Genomic DNA, 23,355 nt, shown 5'->3' with positions numbered 1-23,355 from the left:
CCTGACCCAAGAAAGGGAAAAAGACTCTTTTCTTTTTCAACTTTTGCTTTGCTGTCTCTTGAACCTATTTTCTGAGGCCGAGGATGCAGACTCTTTGAACCGGAGACTATCTAATAGTGCATGAAACAGGCTCTTGGAGCTCCTTAGGAATCTAAGTACACATAATATTTGAGTTTTTATTTTATTTTTTTGGTGAGGAAGATTGGCCCTGAGCTAACATCTGTGCCAGTCTTCCTCCCTTTTTTATGTGGAACACTGCTGCGGCATGGCTTGATGAACAGTGTGTAGGTCTGTGCTCAGGATCCGAATCTGCGAACCCCGGGCCGCTGAAGTGGAGCACGCCAGCCTTAGCCGCTACGCCACCAGGCCAGCCCCCTGAGTTTTTATTTTAAAATGAAATTCAGGTTAAAAAAGAAAAGGAAAAATAAAATAGCCAATAAAGCATTTTTTTAAAAAACTCATGAACAAATTTGGGATAACGAGGTTCTTCTTTGTTTTCTTTCTAAACATATATATAGTTTAGTTATACAATTATACAATAAAAATATATTTATATATTATAAATTGATACGGTTATCAATTTATTGCCTCTCCGTGCCTAATTCACTTTAGGATTGTTGTTGTGCATTAATGCCTAATACTCCCTTGAGGTATCTAGAAAATAATGGTTTTGAAATTAGTTTAAATAGGGCATTTGGCTTCATTTCCCCTGTTGAATACAAGGCAAGTTTCAGGGGTTGGTTTCACTTAGTAATTGTTCCTAAGCTTGAACTCTGGGGAAATTAAAAAAAGAATTTTTAAAGGCAAGACTTGAATATCTCATGAGTTGTGTATAGCGGTCAGAGAGAAATGAAGAACTAACATGCTCTGGAGTACTTTTTCTCCACACCAAAGCTAATCGTCAAGCAGCGTAAATTCTTTTGTTGAACGTGAAAAGCACAGAGAACACACTGTGTTTTTGAAGCTGGATGTAGCTAGTGGCTCTTGTCTGTCTTCTCAGATCCCACAAGATTTCCTTGAGCCTCAGTTACCTTCCTCCCAAGTGTTTTTGTCCCTCTTGTTCTTATCTTTTTCCCCTCCCAAGGCCATTCTGAGTTAAGTCCACCTCATGTTCTTCCTTTTCTGTGTTTTTTATTCATTTAAATTCTTCATCTTGCCACTCTCCTATCATCCTTCATGCCAGAGTTGAAGTTTTCTAAATTGGCACATTCTTTCTCAGATCCTGTCACTGGTTTCCGTGCTTGTCCCTTCCAGATTGCCTTGCCAGCGCTCCGCGTCTGGTCCCAGCCTCTCTCTCCAACGTTAACTCCTGTCCTAAATTACCGTGGTCCCTCTGCTGTACTCGGTGGACCACACTGCCTCTTGCCTTCCCCACCTCTGTTCTTCCAGGCCTCGGCCCAAAATGCTGGTCCTGCGCCTCCCTCTGCTTCTGTGTCTTGCAGTTCAATCCTTTTCCTGCTGAGCCATTTGACGTCCCTTGGGTCCGTTTCCTTAGCAAGGATCCTTTTGAAATGTAATCCAGGTCTTGTCGTTCCTCAATTCAAAATCCTGTAATGGTTTCCCATCTCCCTCTGAGTAAAAGCCAATCTCCTTGCTAGCCTAGGAGACCGTGCACATCTGCTTCCCACCTCATTCCCAATAACTCCCGCTCGCTTGATCTTCTCCAGCCACACTGGCCTCTTCCCCTCCCGGCCACTTCAGGACACCTCTGCCTCAGGGCCTGAATCTCCCTATTCCTCTGTAGTAGATGCTCTTTCTCAGGCATCCTCTTGGCTGGAGCTCTCTCATTTCCTTCCGGCCTTTGCTCATGAATCCCAGGGGCCTGCCTTGTCCGCTGGATCTAAAATTTCTACTCTCTCATATCCCCATTTCATATCCAGTTCCAGGCTTTATTATTTTCATGAACACTTAACACTGTCTCACATAGTATACTTATTTATTTTGCTCATTTTCTGTCTCCTCCGCTAGAATATAAGCCCTGTGAGGATGGGGACTTTTGAATTGTTCATTACTACATGCCTGATGCTAAAATAGTACTTTCGCTCCCTCTCTGTTCCTTCCTTCCTTTAATGTCTATTTAATTGCTACTAGCTTTTGTGTAATTTTTTTCTTTCCAGTAAAAGTAATTCTTAAATATGGTTTAATTGTAGTATCTTTATGAGGCTTTCATCAAAATAAACTAACAAAAGCCCCTTGATAGAAACATCTCTGGGTGTTGATCCCAGTGCGCAGCTCCTGCGCTTGGCGGGACAGCACGTCACTCTTCCCATCAAAGCTTGTTCACTAAATACGTAATAAGTAAGACTTCTTTGTTATGCCTTTGTAGGGACCAGTTGTGCTATTAATTTCTCATTAACGAATGCATCAAGAAAAAAGAAAACATGGTCACCACAGTGACATTCCAGTTGCTTCAGTAAATGGCTTCAAGATAACAGAAGTACAAACAAATCTCTTTCATTTCAGTAAAAATAATCACTGCACAACATAAACAGAAAAAGACCTCTCGTATTTGTAAGCATGACAGTTTATGACAAAATCTTACGGCATGTGGGTGCTTTTCAGCGTAGGTGCACAGGGTCTTATGAGGATTCTCTTCTTGTTTCTGGAAGTCATTAACAAAAATATCAGTAATACTAGTGATTCAGATATAAAAATGAGTCATTGTTTTTCTCCTCTGCCTCGGCTTTCCTGAGGTGAGCTCCTATCTCTCTGTGGCGCAGGATTAGCGATGATTAGCATTCCTGGTCTTGGTTTCTCAACTGAAAATCCTTCCAGCCTTTGTAGCTTCCTTTCCCTGGGCACGGTTATCTCATGGAAGGAGGAGCACAACAACTGAGTTGTTCAGTGATTTCCTATGATTTAAAAAAGAAAAGAAAACAACAACTATTTCTCTCCAATTAGATATTAAGTCATAGGAAAATGATTTTTTTACCCAAGTGTTATTCAAAAACAAATTATTTATAAATGAAAGAAAAGATGCTAATTAAATTAATAGACTGCACATACCTCAAGTATGTTTTTCTTGTACTGAGAGTAAGATGTTGGTAGACTTTGCTTTTCTTGCCCTCATCCTTTTTCTCCATCAGTTTTCAAATGTAGATTTTACTTCCCTAGTGATTCTTCCTTTAGTTTCCAATTTCCCTGCTGATCCTCTATCATGCCCTCTTTGCCTGTTGCTTGAAGACTGTTACAACTTTCTTCTAACTATATTCTCTGCCTCCAGGTTTTTCCTCTCGCCTCTTATTTGCCAACTTAGTTAAAGTATACGTCATCGTCCCCATTCACACAAGTTCTGCGATTGCCTGTTGGAGCCCGATGAGGTGCCCACCCCTGAGTTTGCGTCAGGGTCTGCTGCCCTGGGGCTCGCCCCCATCTCGCCGCTCCTCCACTGACACCTCTGTTGCGCTCTCTGCAAATCCAGCTAAGCTACAGCAGTCACCCTTTCTTGCTCATACCTTGTTCTTCCTTATCTTGATACCTTTGCTCTCTGACATGGTCTTTTTGCAGAACTTTTCCTAGATTTCATGGCCCCTTTTTAGTACCACCCCTTCCATGAGGATCTTTCCTTGTGTCCTCAGCCACCAGGATCCGTTTTCTGCCTTTGGACTCTCTTGGGACCCAAACTTGTTAGACTTTTCTTAGTGAATATATCCTTCTGAATTGCACTTGTGAATTGCTTACCTCTCACATGCCACAAGCATCCCTCGATGTACTTCTCTCTCAGCTCTCGTAGCTCCTGTTGCAGCACAGTGCCTTGTAACCTACAGGCTTGATGGAAATTGGTTCAACATAATGGGTCTTTTTCTTAGGTCACCAGACAGTGTTTAAGTTATGTTAACAACTTTGCCATGTGAAAATTTTTGGAAATTAAGACTACTTTAGGCTTCATGTCTGGTTAACTTGGCTCCAGCAAATCATCATTACATTGGGAAATTTTTTTGCTTATGTTTATATTTCATAATGAAGGTGTTTCAAGAAATAAGGGAAAAATCTAAAATAATTTCAAATGCTGTTGACTGTGCTGCTGTACTGACTATAATCATTGTCCTGTTGTAGCAGCATTTGGGGATATGAATAGTTTATGCTTGTCAGCGGTACGTTATGAAGTTTAAAACTTGATCCTTCTCTTACTTTTTATAATTCAAAAAGTTATAACATCTAAATTCTGAGCATTTATTTTTCAGTTATTTCTCTGGGATATCTCCTTCTTAATTTCCTGGTTAATATGGTTTGTAGCATTTTATAGCCATATAGAGACCTTGATCTTACTGAGCTCTTGAAGGAAGTACTCTATTTGGCATTGAAGTAAATGTGCTCAGAAGACTTGATCATGAGTTCCTTTGGACTTGCCTGGGTCTTCTTAAAAGTTTTTCATATACAAAGTATCTTCCCTCCTTCCTTCTCTCTCCCTGGCTTGACCAATCAAAAGTCATTCCCAGCTCCCTAAGGGGGACCTCAGTCTCGGCCTTCAGTGCATTTGCTGAATTTACTCATTTCACACGCCCAGAGAGGCCTCACCGGAGCGCACATCTCTCTTCCAGCTCATGACACTGAGAGGTTCAGTCCTGGAGGATGCTGTTCCCTCAACGGCAAAGCACTCGACTGCCCGAGGGCTGCCCCTGAAAGAAGTGCTGGAGCATGTGATTCCCGAGCTCAATGTCCAGTGCCTGCGGTTGGCCTTCAACACTCCCAAAGTCACAGAGCAGCTCATGAAACTGGATGAACAAGGGGTAAGTTGGCTTCCGGAGGAGAACATTCCTGTTGCTTGGGTTTCCCATAGGTTTCCAGGATACAGATCTTAATATTTCTTTTTTGACAGGGAAAACTGATACCATTTATTGTGAAGGTTGTTCTCTTTGCAATTACTCATTTTCTTTTTTCGCAACTCTCTGAACTCTGAACGTTTCTCATCTGATGAAATTCTCTATGTCAGAATTGATATATAGCGTACTTTAACTGTGTTCATCTCTTTTGGTAATCTTCCATAAATGCAGTGAATTTTTCAAGTGCTCTAGGACTAAGTAGCAGCAATAACAGTGATATTAAAGCTAAGGCTAATGAACATATTTGCCAGGCTCTGGTTTAAGTGCCTTAAATATGTTATCCCATTTAATCTCCGAGCCCTATGAGAATGGTACCATTATTATCCCCATTTTAGAGACAAGGAATTGGAGGCACAGAGAGGGTAAGTAGTAAGTCCAAATTCACACAGTAAGTTCAAAGCCTGTACTGTTAGCCACTACACCACTCTGTTCTTAAAAGCTTAAATTTTTAGAAGTCCATTATTACCACCAAAGATGTATTTTAGCTAAGATTTCTGAATACAAAATTTGAAAAATTTGGGTCCTAATTAGTAACGAAATGAAAATGCTCGAGGTTTTCTCACCTCCGTACTTCCTGTACCTAATGTGGAGGCCCTTTGGTCAAGGTGCAGATGAGTGATAGGATGATCCTTATAGAAGCAGCAGAAGGGTAGAGAATGAAAAGTTGTGATCTGGAAAATCCATTAACCAAAGAGTGGATCCACACTCTACTTGCAATGATTTGAACACTTGAGTTAGTTTTGTTAGATGTTGCATTTATATACTCTTACTTTAACTCTTTCTTTGAACATCTCAGGCATATTGCATCCTGGCAGGGAGTGATAGTATCTTTACCATTGCATTAAAAAAAAAATGTCCTCCAAAGTAAAATTGGTCTATGAATGCCACTTTATGAATAAATTTTGATGGTATGTCCTTAATTAAAAATTTAGATTTTATTAAAATGAATAGGAGTTCAAAAAATCAGTTTCAAGGTATATTTATTCTTTTAATTCAGGCGATAGGACTTATTATGAACCAATAGTTGGACTTAACTTTTCTAATCATTGCTCTCTCTGTTCATTCATTTCACTTATCATAAAGTATAGCTAATGTCTATTCCATATATATATTTCAAGTAGGCTGTGAGTATCTATGTTTATAACGTGTCAACATGAAACACTGTGAATGCTTCAGAAGATGACTGATGCATAAACTTAACTATTTTGAGGGCTGTTTTCCAGTAAATATTTTGAACATTTATTCATTATTTATTATTAAGGAGGAGTAGAAAATGGTGATTAGGTTTAATTTTATGGATTCAATATTTTTAGTTACTATGCTTTCTAAGGAGAATAACAACATTTAGACATTGATAACATAATCATATCTTGACATTCTAAATTCTACATTAGAATAGATTATTTTATATAAAGGAGATTTTTATTGCCATTTTCCCTTTGTTTTACTCATATTAAGTAAAACATGGGTGCCCCAATTGTAGACATTTTATGGGATCTCTGGTGCCTTTTGTGCCCTCTTTTAGTGATTGCAAAAGGTCGGACCACAGATGGGGCTGATCTGTGATGAACACTTTATGGTCCCATCAGCACAGGAAAAATAACACTACAATGAGTTTAACTTAAAGCTAAATTTATTTAGTTCACAAAGCTGTCCATTATTCTGAAATTATAGTCTGCTTATTCTTGGAGGGTATTAAAATATCCTTTCCTTCATAAATAATTAATGATAATGTGTTAGTTGTTTTCTTTAATGCCTTTCCTCGGCAAAATTAAAATTTGGAAATTTATTTTCAAAATCCCCAATTTTATTTTGGAAATTTTACTAAGCAGTTGAATTTAGAAGTTTAAAATCTGCTATTCTACGTGAGCAGTTCAATATCTGGACTAAGGGGCACCCCTCCTTAGCCTCTGTCTTTTCATTTATATCTCCATAGCATTCAAAGCCAGGATTGTACTGATAGAAAACAGATGACACACATATCTAGGCGTTTAGTCTGGGGAGTCATTTTTTTAGTAGGAAATCTCATTAATGCCTTAGAAGCATTTTGAGAAACTGATTATTTTGGTGCCTTTACAAATAGAGATTTTAAAAAAGAAGTGCTTAGAAGGGCGGTAGATTACACATTTGAATCATTGCTAAGCATTTTTAGTTTCCATGTTTGTCATCGTTTTTTAAAATTTCATGCTTTGTACATTCTTATATTTAAAGAGATTCATAGTATGATACCAAGAAACTGGACTTGCTAAAAGAAACTTTTAAATCTCCCTTTAAATTTTATTTAAAGGATTCCTTTAATATCTTTTCTATTTTAAACGGCTTACATAATTATACTTGGAAAAAGAAAATACTATTTGCTTGCTATATTGTGGCATTTTGCCTTTCAGATCTTTGGTGCTTTATTTTCTCATTTTACTGCTTTTAAAAGCTGAAATGAACAGAAGAACAAATTAATATCTGTAAAATATAAAAGAAAGCATTTCACAAAAATAGAAAAATTTGTTTTTAATTTGACTAGACTCTGATATATATTCGGGAACCGAAGTAGGCATTTTAATTCCTGAAGTTTTAGAAAATGAATGTCTAGTTTGTGGCTTATCCAAGCTCTCAGGTTCTCCTTCCTGAAACCTCTCTGGGCCTTGCACTATTTATTGATGTCCATTTCCATTATCATATAAAGGGCAATAAGAAGATGACACTAACCTGCTAATGATTTCACACCATCAAGAGTTTAGAACAGTTTGTGACTCAGAAAATTTGAATCAACTCTGGATTTAGTTTATCCATTGTGGTCCTAGATCTTCACTTATTAGATAATTGAGAGCATCTCTTGTGATAAAAACAAATTAGATAAATATATATGTTTACTTGTTACACTGTGCTAAGCACTTTACCGGCATCATCTGATTTAATCCTCACAGCACCACTGCACAGTGGGTTCTAGTTATTGGCCGATATTACCGTTTAGAGGATTGAGACTCAGAAGTTCTCAGTGCCATTTCCCTTAGTAGGCCTGGACACTGGATACAAATGTGCATAATACTACCTTCCGTTTTTAAGATTTACAAGTTTTCATATGCTTTTGTGTATCTTGAATTATTTTGATCCTTAATGCTACATACACTATAAAGTATCAGGAATTTCATTATCTAGTCAAGCCAACTTTTTAATAATGTGGCTAATTCAGTTACTTTTAAATTTGCCATGTCAGAGCCATTTTACTTCATCAGTCATTTTAAAAACCCCTTTATCTTATCTACTCCATGCAAGGGGAATGGAAGGTCATTATGCTATGCTCTGTTTCAAGGCGTTCACATGTGTAAAGCCCTTAGTACAATGCCAGGCACATGGTGAACATTGAAGAAATATTAGCTGTGGTTGGTAATGATAAAATAATAACTTGTTAGTAGCCCTTTACATGCATCATCTCATTTAATCTTTGTAAGCATCCTGTGAGAGAGCTGCTGTTATAGGTAGTATAGATGTTTACTTTCATAATTAAGCGTAATTGTTTCAAATCCAATAAATGCTTATTGACTAACCACTCTTTGCATATTGTTAAATACTGTAGAAAATAAATAGGCTAGTAAGACGCAGTCCTTACCATGAAGGAGACAGGGTCATAAATTACTGTGATGGAGGTCAGGGTTAATATAATGAGTATAATAACAGAAGTGCAAGCAAAGAGCAATGGGGGTGCAAGCCAGTGGGGCCGAGTCATGACTGGTTAGATGGATCAGGATGAGATGGGCCTTGGGAGAGAAGAGGGTTTCATCAGGCCAGAGAAGCAGCAGAACGGTGGTCTAGACTCAGAACAATGAGAACAAAGCACAGAGTGTGCGTATGGGGGAGCAAGCAGTCCAGCTGAGCAGGAGTGTGAGGCACACGTAAGAGAGTAATAAAAATAGACATTTTTTATTGAGCAGTGACTAAGCCAGGCTCTGTGTGAAGCAGTTTACATGAATTATTTTAATTAACCCTCAGAGTCCTTTGATGTAGGTGATATGATTATTCTTGTTTTACAGACGAGAGCGCTGAGGCATGAAGGGGCTGAAAGACCCCCCAGATCACAGTTAGGATCTGGTGGAGGCAGACCTTGACTCCAAGCATTCAGACTGCAGAGCCCACATTCTTACCCAGTACACATTCTTACCCAGCATACCCCGTCCTCCCGTCCTCCTTTTCCCTCCTCTTGAGTAGAAGAAACTGGAAAGATGGCTCCAAGCTTTATTGCTGCAGGCTTCAGTGTTCAGTATTAAGTATAACATGTGAAACCCAAATAAAATTGGAGAAGAGTTTAAAAGCATTTGAAGTACAATTGCCAGTTTGCAGTAGAGAAAATTGGTAGTCCTGTTTTCATTAGGAAATGTCAAGTTTCACGTACACAGTAGTGGTTTTACCTAAATGAGTATCTCCACTGTTTTTGTAGATACTCATTAAAAATGCAAAGAAATGAAAACATTTATTGGGTTCTCTATTCTTTAAAAATTTACCCTTCAAGTTATCGAAGTTAAAGGGGAAAAATATCATATCTAATTAGGTCTGCAATATATATCTCAAGAATAGTTGTAAGGAAAGTGGCAATGTTTATTTGATAATTGAATAGCACTGATCTTTTGATTAAGGACATGAATGCAATTCTCTGCTGACTTAGCCTCTTCACTGCCCTGCTGCAATATTTTATTGAGGATAAATGGGTTTGACCAGCCACTTTCTTTGATTCAAGCAGCTAGATTTAAAGAAGGAAGCATAGGGAAAACATTTTTTCCCAAACCCATTTTCTGTGAATGAACTTTTGGCAGAACAATTACTATTCCTGAAATTTTAGTCTCTTAGATTATGGTATCAGCTAATGCATGTTTAAAGTTCAGATGACCACGAAATTGGTTCCAGACAACTCGTGGATCCATATGTACATTATTGGGAAGGAAATATACATGAGAGGGATCACGTCAGGGGAAGAAGGCAGTGGCATTGGTAGCTTTGTCTTGTCTGTTCCCAAGTAATGGTTACTCTGCACTGGCTTGTCCATGCTCTTTTGCCTGGCTGAGGCTGGGTTAGATGACTGTATGGAGTCCTTTCTGATGAGAAGATTCTGTGGTTAACAAGGCTGATGGCAGTAGCATTGGGGAGACATTTGGCTGTGGAGGATTGCAGTTTGCAGGGATGGAGCTCAGCATGGCTAGGACATGCAATGAGGATGCTTTGGTTCACCATCCAAAAGGACAGAGTAACTGGTTGCCGATACTTCAGTCCTCTTGATTTTAAATTGTGGATTGTGTTTTAAATTCCACTTTAAAATGAAAAGTTAGGGGCCGGCCCCGTGACGTAGAGGTTAAGTGCTTGCGCTCCGCTGCTGGCGGCCCGGGTTCGGATCCCGGACACTCACTGATAGACCGCTTCTCAGGCCATGCTGTGGCGGCATCCCACATAAAGTGGAGGAAGATTGGCATGGATGTTAGCTCAGGGCCAGTATTCCTCAGCAAAAAGAGGAGGATTGGCATGGATGTTAGCTCAGGGCTGATCTTCCTCACAAATAAATAAATAAATAAAACGAAAAGTTAAACTAGTTTCTTTCCTATGGGACTTAGCTTAACTAGCTGATATCTTCAAACGATTCAAAAATCAAAGTAATAATGTTTACATCAAGGGGTCCCATTTCTACCCTGTTCCTATCTCCTTCTCTCCCCTCCCCCATAAGTTACCACTTTTATTAGTTTCTTATGTATTCCTGTGTTTCTTTATGCAGATATCACCAAACACATATGTGTAGTCTTATTTCCCCTTTTCTTATACAAAATATAGCATGCTGTAGACATTTCTATTTTTTGGAGATCTTTCAATGTCAATACATAGCTTTCCCATTGCTTTTACTGCTGCATAATATCCTATTGTATTGCTGTTCTATAGTTTATTTTATCAGTTTCCCTATTGATAGGCATTTGGGTTAATTCTAATCTTTTTCTATTACAAACAGTGCTGCAATGAAGAGTCTTTTCCTATATAATTGAAATTTATCTTAATGTCAAATCAAAACAGGTATATGAAACTTTTTATTTTTGTGAGAAATTTTGCACAGCATATTAGAGAATACTATTGTGTGTGTATAGAATATTTCCTTTATATTATGCCAAAGATAAAAATAGATTAGAATATGTCTGTACACATACATATAAATAATTTTGACAGCATCTCTGTCAGATTTTTTTAAATAACTTTCCTACCCAGTATCCATGTGTCATTTTTTAAAGCAATTTGATTTTTGTTAGTAATTTCCAACGAGGATAAATTTTCTAACTTGCAAATTTTGCTCCCAACATTGACTATTTCCCATCTCTTTGTCATTGTTTTTGGAAGATAGTATAGTGATAAATTGTTAGGAAGTAGTTAAGAAAGTTATCATGTTTATGAAGAATAAACCAAAGTAAATGCTATCAGTGTGAAATCATGAGGATTTAAAAAGCGATCAAGGTCTTCATGTCCAGTAATGGCAGAGTAGCTTCTCGTAGACCAGCCCACCCACTGAGAATAACCAGAAACACTGGACAAAATATTTTTTAAAAATAACTTTGGACTTTTGCTTTTGGAAATATGAAGTAGGTGTATTTTTTCCCTGTTCTTCCTGCTAAGTACAGCTAAAAACCTCGTATAGAAGGGAAACATAAAATGAATCTGCAAGGTGGAGAGAAGAAAGCAGCTTGGCTAGGGACTTGGGGATTTGAGGAACAACACAGCAGTTTTTTATCATGAATGATAAAAACTGGAATAGAAAGGAACTTCTGAACTTGATAAAAAACATCTACAAAAAACCTACAGCTTATATCATACTTGATGATAAAAGACTTAATGTTAATAGGGCAAGGATGTACACTGTCACCACTGCTATTCAACATAGTACTGGAAGTTCTAGTCAGCACAGTAAGGCAAGAAAAGGAAATAAAAGGCATGTGGATAAAGGAAAGGAAAGAATAAAATTATACCTGTTTCAGATGACATGATAATCTATGTACAAAAGGAATCTACAAAAACGTCCCTAAACTATGAGGTTGTGTTCAGCAGGGTTGTATGATTCAACATCAACTCACAAAAATCAGTTAGATTTATTTTAATGAACATGTGGAAACTGAAAATAAAATATGATTCCATTTATAATCCCTCAATAAAAAATGAAATACTTGGGTATATACCTAATAAAGCAAGTTGTATATATACAACTTGTATGCTGAAAATATAAAACACTGATGAAAGAAATCAAAGAAGACCTAAATAAATGGAGAGACATACCACCTTCATGGATTGAAAGACTCAGTATATTAATGATGTCATTTTCCCCGTAATTGATATATAGTTTAACACAATTAGTATCCAGATCTCAGCAAGGTTTTTTGTAATTTTAGACAAGATTATTCTGAAATTTATATGGAAAGGCAAAAAACTAGAATAGCTAATGCAATTTTAAAAAAGAATAAAATGGGAGAAATCTACCTGATTTCAAGATTTATATAACAACAGTAATCAAGGCTGTGTCTTATTATTGGAAGGATAGACACATGTATTAATGGGACAGATTAGAGAAACCAGAAATAGTCCTGCACACATATGTCCAACTGAGTTTTGACAAAAGTGTAAAAACAATTCAATGGAGGAAGGATAGACTTTTCAAACAAAGATGCTGGGACAATTAGTCATCTAGAGACAAAATAATGAACTTGATCTAAACATCACATATTATACAAAAATTTGATCAAATGGATCATAGATTGAAATGTAAAACTTTAAAAGTTTTGACAGAAACACAGGAGAAAATCTTTGTGATCTAGGACTTGGTGAAGAGTTATTAGACATAACATCAAAAACTTGCCCCAGAAAACAAATAATTGAGAAAATGGAGTTCATCAAAATTAAAAACATCCTTCAGTGCTTTTTTCCTTGGACATTTGCTGATTTGTAAGAGGTTTGGGGCTTAAGTCCAGCGTAAAGCTGCAGTTAGGTGACAGATGAGAGCATTTGTTGATTTCATAAGGGCTGCAGAAATAAAAAATGGAGTTCAAAGATCACTGGAGAACTCAAATCTGTAAATCAAATTAAAATTCTAGAACTGGAAAAAATAAAAGTTAAAAGTCTCAATAGATGGGTTTAAGATCGTATTAGACACAGAAGAAGAGAAAATTGATGAATTGATAAGTTACCAGAAAAATTTGAACTGAAGAATAGAGACAAGAAAACATGAGAAATACAGAGATGTGCCCAAAGGCATGTGGGCCACAGTGAAATACATCTATGTAATGGAATTCCCAGGAGGAGAACAACAATTAAAGCATTATTTGGGGGACAGGATCAATATTTGAAGAAATACTGGTAAATTTCCACAACTGGTGAAAGATACGAATTAAGACAGATTCAAGGAGCTCAGCCTGCCCTAAACAAGATAAATACAAGGAAAATCAGATGTAGGACCATCATAGTAGAAATTGCTGAAAATAAGAGAAAAATCTTAAAAACAGCCAGAAGGAAAAAATACATTCAAAGAAGAACAATAAGACAATTGGCTGTTAAAATTAACCAGTTGCTGGGCTATAAAGCCTAGAGAAAAGGTGAAAGCCAGAAGATGTTTCTGGAGTGCTAGAAGAGAATAACTTGCACAATGAATTTTACCCAACAAAAATGTAAGCAAAACTAATTTATAGTGGAAAAAAATAAAACAGTGATTGTCTGAGGCTGTTAGTTGATTCAGGAATGGACCGCAAATGGAAACTGGGAAACTTTTGGGGTGATGGAGATGTTCTGTATTTTGATTGTGGTGGAGATTTATTAGAACTCATTAAATTGGGCCGGCCCTGTGGCTTGGTGGTTAAGTGCGTGCGCTGCGATGCTGGCGGCCCGGGTTCGGATCCCGGGTGCGCATCGAGGCACCACTTCTCTGTCCATCCTGAGGCCGAGTCCCACGTGCAGCAACTAGAAGGGTGTGCAGCTGTGACATACAGCTATCTACTGGGGCTTTGGGGGCAAAAAATAAATAAATAAAAAAATCTTTAAAAAAAAAAAAAAAAAAAAAACATTAAATTGCATGCCTCAAATGGATGCAGTTTACTGTTAAGAAATTATATACCCATAAAGTCTAAAGGCAGATTTCTGCTTCCAGCCAAGACTAAGAAAGAGGAACTGGATTTACCTTCCCATTTGAACCACCTTAAAAAAACTAGGCAAAACAGTGGAACAATGGTTTTTATGACGTTGGACGTTAGTCAGCGAAGGACGGTGACATCTGGGAGGTGGGAAACAGATAAAGTGAACAGTAAGATCACACCAGGTTTCTGCCTGGAGAGAGTTTCCAGGCTGCAGTGCAGGGAGGGGCACCCAGTTGAAGCCCAGGGGTCTCCCTGAGCTGAGACTGAGATGTGCATCCAGGGAGGCCAAGGAGGCCAGAGTGTGAAGAGCTGAATACTGGTAAGTGGGTGCATTTGAGAAACTACTTGAGGCTAGGGTAAGAACCACCCTAAAGATTTGCAGAGGCAAATCCTCAGTCTTCACACATGGCTGGGAATAGTTTCTGCTCCCAACAAACAAACTGGAAAGCCTCATCGTTCACATGGCATTGGGTAAAGTCTCAGGATGGCTTTGCCTCAGTAGTAAGGCAAAATTATCCTCAAATTAAACACCGCTCTGGTATGACCTAGCAGAGTTTAAAAACAAGAACTGAAAGGATCAGACTTTCTGAATAACTGTGTCCCAGAGCAAAGCTCACTCGCCTCTCAGGTTCACTGCCCACACTTTGAGAACTGCTGTACAATGAAATACCTCATAGTGACTGTTTAAGTTTCCGGATTAAGTCAGACAGTTTAAAAGGTTCTGTAAGAATGTAAGAACTAAGTTATTCTTGTGGTCTTTGCTGCCCCAGTGACCTTCCTCTGTCTGTGACACAAAGGAAGAAGGGTGAAAAGGCAGAATAACATGAGAGGTCTGTGAGAAGTTGGTTATTCAGATCTGTCTCTCCTGGTAGAGGCTCTGACTTTATCTGTCTTTCCAGGAACTCAGAGCTGTATAAGTCAGATTGCGGTAGCTGTCTCTTTGGTTCTGTGTTGAAGTGCCTGCTTAGCAGAGGAAGAGCAATTCTATGTACTGTTGGTTCCTAGCTGGGAGCCCACGTGACTTTTGGTGGGTGTCGAAAGACACTTTGCTTTATTGAGATTCAGGACTTTCATCTCAAATAGAACCTTTGTCCTGTTGGACTGACCATTGTCCCTTTTTATAATACAAACATTTGTTGAGTGTCCAAACCCTTCCATTGATGCTCCATATGATCAGTTGATATGCAAGTGTGGAATTGTATAGCATGACTCTGAGATTATCCAAAACAAAATCCTAAACTCTTCTTAAAAAACAAAATGCAACTGAGTAAATGTGAGGATCTAATTGGCTTTATTCAGTGATTCGTGAATGGGTCAGTGTCCCATCTAGCAAATAGAAAGGAACTCTGAGGAGCTGTGCAAAATTGAAGGCTTTTATAGGTAGAAGGGGACAGAAAAAGGAAGTCTAATGAATTGTTTCAGGCAAGGTCACCTTCCTTTAGGGGAACGGCGGAGGTCTGTCATGCAGATTACCTCACTAGTGCTGACCAGGTAATTCTAGATTGACTGGTTAAAGGTCACATTCCCAGGAGGGGCTGAGGCTGCAGTTAGGTTAGGTATTAAAGTCTTGGTTTGCTGACGTGGGGCTTAGCACAAGTGACTCCAATTTGGGTCTGTTGTTTTTTTTTTTAATGCTGTGGATAAACCCAACCTATTCCCAGGATGGCTTCTGGTGTCATCATAACTCTATTTTGAGCATTACATGAAAGTATTATATATTCATATACATAAACCCATACAGATATGTTTGTGTGTGTGTCTTTAAAAAAATACTGTTTTATATAACCTCGTAACAATTCAAAACCCCCAAACCATACCTCTGACTCCATTTACATTTGCTCTTTATCTTGAAATTTTCCTTACTACATTTGCATAACTCCTCCTTAACAACTTCTCATATTCTGGCAGGAACATGGTTGCTAACTAAGGATTCTAGGAGCCTGAGTTCAGAGAATGCCACCTACTTTGATTTGACTGCAGTAGAAACCGAGAATACAGTCATATTGCCGCCTTAGAGGACAGAGCAGTGACGTTGGGCACAGTTTGAAACCAGAGGAAATTTGACATTCTAACAAATTTCCTAATCCTCTTAAAGAGCCTTCCTTTCACAACCAGCAAAAACCAGCTCCCCTATCTGCAGGTGGAGTTCACTAGAGTATGAGAAATCCGTGTAAAGAAGGCGGCACATTGTCTCATTGTCCTTGGATTCTGCTTCTCCAGTGGCTTTGGGGAAGTTTCCTTACTTATCTTCTCTCCACAGTGAACTCTTTTTTTAAAATAAATGAATCCTTTGAGTGTTGCACAGTGAAATCTTAGGCTTTTATCTAAGAAGTTTTAAAAGCCATCCACAAATCCAGTGTCCCTGTGATGCTTTTTATTGAACAGGGTGACTTTTGTTTTACGTTGCTGCATGAGAAGGCTGATCTGGGAGGCACAGAGCCAAACAGCAAATAACTCAAAGCCCCTTCCTTTTTCCACATTGCTTCATCCCTTTGATAGCTCTCTGATAGCTCTCCCTGCAGGGAGAGAGTAGGGATCTGCTGTATTAAGGACTTCTTTTGTAATAGGCGTAGAGCCTACCACTACTTTTTGATTTGTTGAGACCTAATAGGGTAGGTACTCAGCTTAATTCTAAAGCCAAGAGGAAGGCTCTACCTGTGGGAGTTCCCCTCCAAGCATTAGCCACATCAGACGTTTGACGCAGGCCAGCTGAGAAGAGTGAAATGTCTGTGGTGTGCGGGAGGTTTTTCTCTGATTTCTTTTGTTTCTCCTACATGTGGTGTACAAAAATGAACAAAGTCCTAAATGTGTTTCTGTTAATAATTACAATGAAGTAGCAATAATGTAAGGTTGTATGCTATTTAAAAAATATTCCAATTTCAGTATATCCAGTTATTTGCAAGTTTCAGACTTGGAACTGGACCTTCTGCTCAGTGGAGTAGGCAGAGTCACTTCTGTGCAATTACAGAACTCCTAGGGGCTCTCATGTCTGTGGGTCAGGGAAAGGCTGTTGAGCTTCCTTGTCAGCTAGGTACTGCTGGAGGGAGGAAAGGAGCCAAGAGTTTTTCCCCTGTGACGTTTTCTATGTTATCACTGTTCTGAACCATTTGGTTTGAAAAGTTGAAAGGAGCAGTTCAAGTTCACAGTTCCTTATGTAAAATGATAGGGGCTGGATACGGTTCAGAATTCAGAAATTTCCAGATTTTAGAAGGGTAATTAAATGCATGCACCACATAGGAATATTCCCAGTGGGATTTGGGGCAGTACCCCTCAATCAAGCACGTTAATATTTCCACAGGAAAAAATATGAATATTCACACAAAGAGGAATAAATTAAAAGTATTAATGTCAGCCCATATCAAGTTTTGCTGCCAAATGTGTTTGCTTAAATTTGGTTTTTACCTTTCAACTTCAGAATTGCAAATAAGGGGCTGTGGGCATATGTTGCAGTGATAGAAATAGAGCAAGATGAGCCTGGTTGAGTCCCAGTAATATTTAATACAGCCGAATCACAGGACTGACAGTTTGTGATCTTGTGCCTCTCTCTAATGGGCTAGTTACTTTCTCTTCTGTTCTCTGACCTTCTCTTTGCTTATCTGTCAAACAGGGGTAATATTTGCTTTATGGGCTGTCGTGAGGATAAGCTAATGTATGTTAAATACTAAACATAGTGATTAGCATATCCTGGGTATTCAATAAACTTGAACTGTTAACGTTTTGCCTCTTCCCTTCCCCCTTTCCTTTTATGAGATAAAAATGTACTGATGCAGTGGTTGCAGTGTCACTCTGGAAATAAGCCTAAGTGATAGGTATTGCCCTGATTTCAGTGGAGAATTAAAAGTCTAAATTTTTACATTGAAAACTCATTTCTTGTTAAATGACTAATACCACCTTAAAATTTGTTTGCAGAGTGACTAGACTTTTCCATGATGAATGAATGTTTTTTTGTTTTTTATTTTTTGTTTTGGTGAGGAAGATTAGCCCTGAGCTAACATCTGTTGCCAATCCTCCTCTTTTTTTTTTGCTGAGGAAGATTGGCCCTGGGCTAACATCCGTGCCCATCTTCCTCTACTTTATATGTGGGACGCCTGCCACGGCATGGCTTGATAAGTGGTGCGTACGTCCGCGCCCAGGATCGTGTTTTTTTTTTTTTTTTTTAAGATTTTATTTATTCATTTTTTTTCCCCCCAAAGCCCCAGTAGATAGTTGTATGCCATAGGTTCACATCCTTCTAGTTGCTGTACGTGGGACTCGGCCTCACGTTGGACGGAGAAATGGTGCCTCGGGGCGCGCCCGGGATCCGAACCCGGGCCGCCAGCATCAGAGCGCGCGCACTTAACCGCTAAGCCACGGAGCCGGCCCTCGCGCCCAGGATCTGAACCCGTGAACCCCAGGCCCCTGAAGCAGAGCTCTCGAACTTAACCAATACACCACCAGGCCGGCCCCATCAGTGATGAATAAATGTTTTGATAAAGTTATATCATATTTAAATCTCTTGAAAGCTTGGTTTTAGCTGTATCTGAGGAAGGACTATTTGCCACTAGCTGAGTTGCCATTATGAAGCTCCTTTTAACATTTCTATCCAGGCACTCATCTTTCAGAAAAATATTTGAAAAGTACATTGTTGATGATGCTAGTGCTCTAACAAAGATAGAACCAAGGTTTATAATTTAATATATTGGAAAAATAGCATTGGGAGATAAGTCTTTTCCAGTTTAACCAAAAAAAAAAAAATTGCAGGGACATTAATGGGCTTTTTAGTGCAAAACAATACATTTTAAAGTATCTTGTAAAGTGGACCTCTGCTTTTAAATTTGTAAAGGCCTCCCTTTCTAGAGGAGGGAGCTCATTGAAAAAGAATTGCCTTTTTGTTGTCAGGTTATTTTGTAGAACCTCATTTTGCACTTTGTAATCCATTAACAGAAAGTCCCTAAAGTATCAGCGTCTGTTCTAATGATGCGTGATCTTGACATACAGGAAATTTTAACTGATTTTACTGGCCTTTTCTTTTAATTCATGAAGATGATAATTATAGATGCTTGCTCTACTATATTTTTTGGATTAGAGACAGAAGAATTAAAACAGAAAGATTTCAAGAGAAGAGAAATGTTAGCTATTTGATGGGCATGTGCCCTACAGGAGTTCTTAACATTTAAGTGGTGCAAAATGGATCTGCTTATATTTATATGCATTGTACCGCCCGTCTTCACAGCTGAACTATCAGCAGAAAGTAGGCATCATGTACTGCAAAGCTGGACAGAGCACTGAAGAAGAGATGTACAACAATGAATCCGCCGGCCCAGCCTTTGAGGAATTCCTTCAGCTGTTGGGAGAACGTGTTCGGCTCAAAGGATTTGAGAAGTATCGTGCACAGCTTGACACCAAAAGTAAGAAATTCTTATACCCTCCTCCTAGGCTTATTTTCCGCCTGCTGTGTTGATGTTCATCTACTAAATTGCCTGTAAAACAGCATTGCCATTTATTGCAGAAAAGTGCTGATGATGGGGGAGAGGAAGCGGGAGAGGGAGGATGTGGCACCAGGACAATTGAAGACCATAATCAAAGTAGCTAGGATTGGACTGTAAAAGAAGGATAGTATTATCAGAGATGTCGATCGAGTAGAGCAATGGATGCGGATTATGCAGAATTGCTCCTGGATAGTGTTGCATATATTTCACTATATTTAGCTAAATGTTAGAGTGATTAAAAAACTCTAGCATCGTATAACCATCTGCTCATAAGCCCTAGAATTTTTGACTTGCATTAGTTCATTTCATAATCCTCGTGCTTATCTATGCAGTCAGCGTTTGTATGGTTTTCTTATTCATTTTTGTATTCTTTTCATCTCTAGGAGGTTTTAGGTTGGTTTATTTTCTATTATTATTGTCCATAGTCTAATTTAATCTCTAAGAAAGTAGGCTCGTTAGCTTTGGTATTACTTTGGCTCCTGAAAGGTGTTGATTAAAAGCACAGTAATGAAGCAATCTATTTAGCTATGGCTCATGAACATACAAGGTTGTCCATTCCCATTCCCCAAGTCATTAATAAAATAGGTAAGTTCTCAAGTATCAATTTTGGTTAGAATATGTTGACTTCTGCTATGTCTGTGTGGAGGCAGTTTTAAATTTTATCTCAAAATCCATCCATAGACACCTATGACCTGTTTTTCTTTGACAGGGTCTGTGGATTAGCACGTCTGTATTGCAGTCTATAGTAATCTCTCTGATTTTCTGTACAGGAAATTAAATACGGAGTTGAGTCAGGAAAACAGAAAAGCATTCATAAACTCCACTGCAGGGAAGAATTTCCTGTTGCCATGGTTTTGCTGTTGCCAACTTGGAAACGACATACAAGAGAGACTATTAAAACCCATAAATAGCCTAGACTCTTAAATATTATTTTAACGTTCTATACTCTGCTTGCAACTGCATAAAATGTTAATCTCAGTATACCCTTAAACTGTTTTTATCCAGGTATTCTGATATTTACCCTGTACAGTTCATTCATGTTGTCCCAGCTTGTGGTGTTATATAAATTATCATCACCATGAAGAGTTATAGAAAGGGTCTCAGAAGAGAATGTAATAAGCACCCGGATTCTATAAATGCATGGCCAGATTGAAAGTTAATAAGATTATGTATTATTTGTGTATTTACACATTCCCAGCCACCTCTTGATGATGAAGGGCAGTGTGAGAAATGTATTGCAAGGCCATACTTAAGCAATATGGCATCAAGTAAGGCAGTGGAATAAGCAGAATAAGCACTATGTGCATATTTTGCCCTGATATCCCCATAACTGCGAAAGCCAGAGGGGGCTGAGCCTGGATTAGCAAACTGCCTCTAACAGCACAGTTTTACAGTTTTGTAATACATTCAGCAGGGAAGGGTTCCTTTTCACTGAACTACTCTCTTTTGAGACTCCTTGTAACCTTTCAAGGCGTAGCTCCTCAGCAGAAGAGTTTACAGTCTCCTTTTCTGTCCTTTCAGAGTGTCAAGTTTCCTAAAGTGAATGAAAAGTAGGGAAGTATTTCCATTCTAAAGCCCTGAAGAAGGCAGTATGTATATTTATCTCTCTTACTCCAAACTAATAGTGTCAAAAACTAGAGGGGACCATTAGCCTCATCCTTTAGATGGGTATTAAACAATAACAGACCACAGAAATAGCGACCACCAGCCTCTGCACATTTCAGCAGCCTCTTACTGGCCATGGCACACCCAGAGATGAGATTTGGCCCTGTGTGCTGTAGATAATCTCATCACATTTTATCTAACTTTATTTTGTGTCAAGAAACTCTTTCTTTCAATATAATCCTTAAAAAGAGAAAATGCTTTCCAGTGTTCCTAAAGGATCATTCCCTCTACATGTGACAGTGTAGATGTCACTTGGATCTGTGGATTTGTAGCTTTCATCAAATTAAAGTATTATTTGCCAATCTTTATGTCTTTATTTTTTGCTGCCACCCCCCCTTCCTCCTGAATGTCCAATTACAGATGTGTTAGATCACTTACTAGTATAAACAGGTTGATGAGACTGTTGATTTAATTTTTTAACCTTTTTTTTCTCTATGCTTCCATTTGGATGGTTCCTATTAATACGTCTTCAAGTTCACTATGTTTTTCTTTTCTTCCATAGTGTCTTAATCTGATGTTAATCCAATCTAATGAAGTTTTCATTTCAGATATTGTAATTTTCAGGACCAGAAGTTGCACTTGGTTCTCTTTTTTTATATTTTCCATTTTCTCTTTATTAGGTTCATGTTGTCCTTTAATCCTTGAATATATTTGTAATAGCTGTTTTAAATTCTTTATGTGCTAATTCCATCATCTCTATCATTTGGGGTTTCCTTTTAACAGATTTTCTCCTGATTTTGAGTTATATTTTACTGCTTCACATATCTGGTTATTTTTGATTGGATAGTAGACATTGTGAATGTGTCATCGTTGAGTGTCTGGATTTTGTTTTCTTTGAAGAGTGTTGAGTTTTATTTGGGCAGGCAGTTAAGTTACTTACAGAATAGCTTGATCTTTATGAATCTTGTTCTTAAACTTTATTAAAGCATCCCTACAGTAGCCTTTGCTCTCTGGCTAATTCAGCCCTACTACTAAGACATAACTTTTCTTGTACCTGAATACCTGCATAGTCAATGAGACATCTCTACTATAGCTGGTCAGAATTTGAATATCTTCCAGCTCTGTGCAAACTGTGAGAATTGTTTGGCTTACAATTTTCTGGTAGTTCTTTCCCTAATAATTTTTCTTTCTTTTTTTATTGAAGTATAATTGACATATAACATTGTATTAGTTTCAGGTGCACTACATAATGATTACATATTTGTATATATTGCAAAATGATCACCACAGTGAGTCTAGTTAATATCCATCACCATACATGGTTACAAAATTTTTTTTCTTCTTCTTTTTTTTTTTTTAAAGATTTTATTTATTTATTTTTTCCCCCAAAGCCCCAGTAGATAGTCGTATGTCATAGCTGCACATCCTTCTAGTTGCTGTATGTGGGACTCAGCCTCAGGATGGACGGAGAAGTGGTGCCTCGGTGCGCGCCCGGGATCCGAACCCGGGCTGCCAGCATCAGAGCACGCGCACTTAACCACCAAGCCACGGGGCCGGCCCAATTTTTTTTCTTCTTGTGATGAGAACTTTTAAGATCTACTTCCTTAGCAATTTTGAAATATGCAATACAGTGTTATTAACTATAGTCACCATGCTGTACATTACCCTAATAGTTTTTCTTTGCCTGGCTTTTGGAATCTCATTCTGTGTGTGCTGCTTAATATTCAACCCAAGACTCAAGGGGACCCCATGCAGATTTCTGAACCTCTTTCACTGTGTAGTTTCCTCGTCTTTGGTATTCTGACCAGCAACTGTTAGCCGCCTCAGGCTTCCTGAGCTCCAGTATGTTTTGGCTTCCCTCTTCAAAGCCCTGTTCTGTGCCACTGTTCCAAAAGTGCCTCCAGGTGGGGAACCCAGTGGGATCATAGGGCTTACCTTCTGTGATTCTTCTTTTCTCAGGGATCACTATCCAATGCTGCCTTAAATGTCTGAGAAAAGTTTTTTCAGATCTTTTGTCAATTTTTGCTGGTCCTGTACCAAGTACTGTTATGGCCAGAAGCAGAAGTTCCAGGTACTTTTTGTATATGCCATCTCATGTAATCCCCACAAACCGTGCTAGATACCAGTTATCCCCACTTTACAGAATTGGCTTATTTAGACTAACTAACATGCCCAAGGTCAGACAGCTAGTTAGCATTAGGGAAGTAGAACAGATCCTGGTGGCATGGTTAATGAAGTGTTCAGAAAAAGCATAAATAGAGAATTAAGCACAGTGAAGTCCAGAGCCCTTCCCTGTGGTTGTGTCTTCTCCTCACTCAGCCCTTGGGCTAA

General features: G+C 38.5%; 1 protein-coding gene across 15 annotated transcripts in view; it reads left to right on the top strand.

The window, feature by feature from the left end:
• Window positions 1-23,355, top strand: part of SIPA1L1 (signal induced proliferation associated 1 like 1) — a 363,798-nt gene that overhangs the window by 246,472 nt on the left and 93,971 nt on the right. For all 15 annotated transcript variants that reach the window (XM_087448297.1, XM_087448293.1, XM_087448290.1 and 12 more), the window contains 2 exons: window positions 4,542-4,730; window positions 19,164-19,338. In XM_087448297.1, the coding sequence (XP_087304423.1) occupies window positions 4,542-4,730; window positions 19,164-19,338 (364 nt within the window). The remainder of the gene's footprint in view (window positions 1-4,541; window positions 4,731-19,163; window positions 19,339-23,355) is intronic.

Source organism: Ceratotherium simum, chromosome 24 (assembly GCF_057802395.1).
Source record: "Ceratotherium simum simum isolate JZ-2026a chromosome 24, ASM5780239v1, whole genome shotgun sequence".
NCBI classification, from domain to species: Eukaryota; Metazoa; Chordata; class Mammalia; order Perissodactyla; family Rhinocerotidae; genus Ceratotherium; species Ceratotherium simum.
Note: the sequence above shows the minus strand (reverse complement) of the source record. Positions and strands in the feature narration are given on the sequence as shown.